General features: G+C 44.5%; 1 protein-coding gene across 1 annotated transcript in view; it reads left to right on the top strand.

Annotated features, from left to right (window-relative positions):
- Nucleotides 1-1,687: 1,687 nt before the first annotated feature.
- NTSR2 (neurotensin receptor 2) overlaps nt 1,688-2,864 on the top strand; it is a gene marked incomplete at its 5' end in the record, with an annotated part of 16,883 nt that continues 15,706 nt past the window's right edge. The window contains 2 exons of the mRNA XM_008585752.1: nt 1,688-1,908; nt 2,442-2,465. Of these exons, the coding sequence (XP_008583974.1) occupies nt 1,688-1,908; nt 2,442-2,465 (245 nt within the window). The remainder of the gene's footprint in view (nt 1,909-2,441; nt 2,466-2,864) is intronic.

Genomic DNA, 2,864 nt, shown 5'->3' with positions numbered 1-2,864 from the left:
ATAATAATGTATTTTTCAGAATCATTTCCATTAAAATCCATTGGTCTACTTTCCATTTTGAGTGGAACTTTTACCCATGAACAATTTTGTAACATTGTGGATTGGTTACTTGTGAAATACTGGTTCACTGCATTATGCAGATCCTCCAACTGTTGATACATTTCATTATACATTAAACAAGAATTACATTCCTTAATATCACCACTGATATCATTAGGAAACTCTTTGAATATTGGAAAACTGTCAAGTTCAGATGCCAGATGCAATGGTCCAAATTTCTTCTTGAAAGCTCAAGTGTTATAAATTTTCTTACTTCATTTATTTTTGAAAAAATACCTGCCAAATACCCAGGCTAAATACCCATAGTTCGTCAATTGTCTTCTTGTAAAACTGGGATGCGCCCCCCACACACACACACAAAAGGCAGCTAGTTCGTCTTGTAACTCGAACAAATGCACAAGTACTTTCCCCTGAGCCAACCAGTGTATTTCATATACAGCAGAAAAGACTTATGCATGTGAAGGAAGAAAAAGCATAAATGTTAACATGTAGGATGCTAGAGTAAATATTACATTTGATTTTGAGTCACTGAAACAAGAGCAAGAGGGGAAGAGGGATGAGCTCCATTGCTCATATTCACAGAAAAGAGGAGGCAGACAGGAAAGACGTATATTGCTTGATACTGAATTCTAAAATAACTTCTCAGCCCAGGACGTCACATGTTGTACACTGACCCCTCTGCTGCCCCTGTGCACCTGGGACTCCCCTCTGCTCCAGGCAGTCACTGGGTGGAACACAATCAGAGCTGAAATGGGGACAGAGTGGGGCTGGCGGTAGTGACAGATTTTTTTTTNGCCTAGACCTTGGGAGACTGAGCACTTGCAGAATTCTTCCAAGAGAAACAGAAACCTACTTTTTTCTCCAGGCCCCGCAGGCCTTATTGAGCTCCATGATACCCAAGGGCAAAGTTAAAAATTTATTAGTGTGGGGTTTGTGATTCAGAGAAAATTTGTTTCAAACTCATATATGTAGAATCCTTAAACTTGATAGAAACAAAGTTAATCCCACAGTTCTCAAACTTTTTAGTTTTAATTCTCAGTTTTAATTTACAATACTGTAAATATTAATAGATATAACCCACTTAAACTAAAGTTCTTTGGGGTCCTCAATAATTTGTAGAAATGTAAAAAGATCCTGAGACCAAAAGGCTACACTCTTAGAAATTAAAACGGAGATCATTTTTAAATACTTACTTTTAATTCATTTAAAACAACAAAAATAAACACATACATGTTAATGTAAAAACACTATTATTAAAAATAACCATATTTTCAAGTTTAAAAATAGCATTATTTGTACTGTTTTACATTTTTGTGAATCTCTTTAGCGTCTGGCTTAATTGAAGACAGCTGATCCTCATATCTGCTTCTGCATTAACCTGTTCTGATATATTGCTTTGGTTGATATATATGAAAATAATCCAATTTCACACTGACATGTAGTTGGGAAAAAAGGGAATATTTTAATAACCTTTATATAAAATTGTGGATATTCTTCTTTGATATCACGCCAAATTTGGCAAGTAGTAGTTTCTTAAATGTTGTTACAATGTAGAAACTGAAATCATAATAATGTATTTTTCAGAATCATTTCCATTAAAATCCATTGGTCTACTTTCCATTTTGANGGCGCCCGGGGCGCCTGCGCTACCACGTGCTCAGCCTGGCGCTCGCGGCCCTGCTGCTGCTGCTGGTCAGCGTGCCCATGGAGCTCTACAACTTCGTGTGGTTCCACTACCCCTGGGTCTTCGGCGACCTGGGCTGCCGCGGCTACTACTTGGTGCGCGAGCTGTGCGCCTACGCCACGGTGCTGAGCGTGGCCAGCCTGAGNCCCAGTAAAGAAAAAGGGGTTCTTGGGGTGAGGTGAGAAGCCTCTAGGCCCTGCAGCTCTGAAGTTCTGGTGTTCTACATGAGTTTAGAAAAGAGACAAGCGAAAGGTTTTAAGACATGGTAAATACACTTTTCACTTTCTCCTACTGCTCCATGAGAATGCCAGCTCAAAGGACAGGGAAGGCCTGAGACCGTGAGCATGTATCTGCCAAGGCAATGCAGTGCCCTGAGGCTATTAGTGCAGCATTGAAACAGCCCTTTAGCAAGAACCTTGACATCTGCAAAATGTCAAAGCACCGACAAAGTCCTTCCTAAATCGTCTCTGGGACGCACACTCAGATAACAGCAGCACACAAGCCTAGGCACATGACACAAGCTCTGGACAGGCATGTTGCAGGTCAGGAACTTTCACACAGATTCTCTCATTTAATCTTCACAGAAATTCTGCAGTGTAGGTGATATTTTTAAGTTGCAAAACTAGGTCCAGAGAGGTTAAAAAACCTGGCTAAGGTCACACAGCTGGTCAGTGGTGGAGTCCCTTCCAACTCATAGCTGTTGACCCCCAAAAGAGCCCACTTTGCACCAGCACGTGCTTCCCTGGATTGAATTGAAGCGAGACGTGTGGACGTCGCTCACAGGCTTGCACTCGCGGTCCGGAGTTTGCTCAGGGACACCCTTCTGGGGGCGTGTTCTCCCAGTTCTGGAGGCTCCCAGAGAGGAGGAGGCTCTCGCTGAGCGGGCAGCTCGCCCAGTCTGCGGGCAGTGAGAGGGAGGGAGCGCAGGCCGCGGGAGCGGGATGGAGCCCAGCAGCCCGCGGCCCCCGAGGCCCAGCCCCAGCCCGGGGCTGAGCCTGGACGCCCGGCTGGGCGTGGACACGCGCCTGTGGGCCAAGGTGCTGTTCACGGCGCTCTACGCGCTCATCGTGGCGCTGGGCGCGGCGGGCAATGCGCTGTCCGTGCGCGTGGTGCTGAAGGC

Source organism: Galeopterus variegatus, unplaced genomic scaffold (assembly GCF_000696425.1).
Source record: "Galeopterus variegatus unplaced genomic scaffold, G_variegatus-3.0.2 Scaffold3698, whole genome shotgun sequence".
NCBI lineage: Eukaryota > Metazoa > Chordata > Mammalia > Dermoptera > Cynocephalidae > Galeopterus > Galeopterus variegatus.
This window is presented reverse-complemented; position numbering and strand designations above follow the sequence as displayed.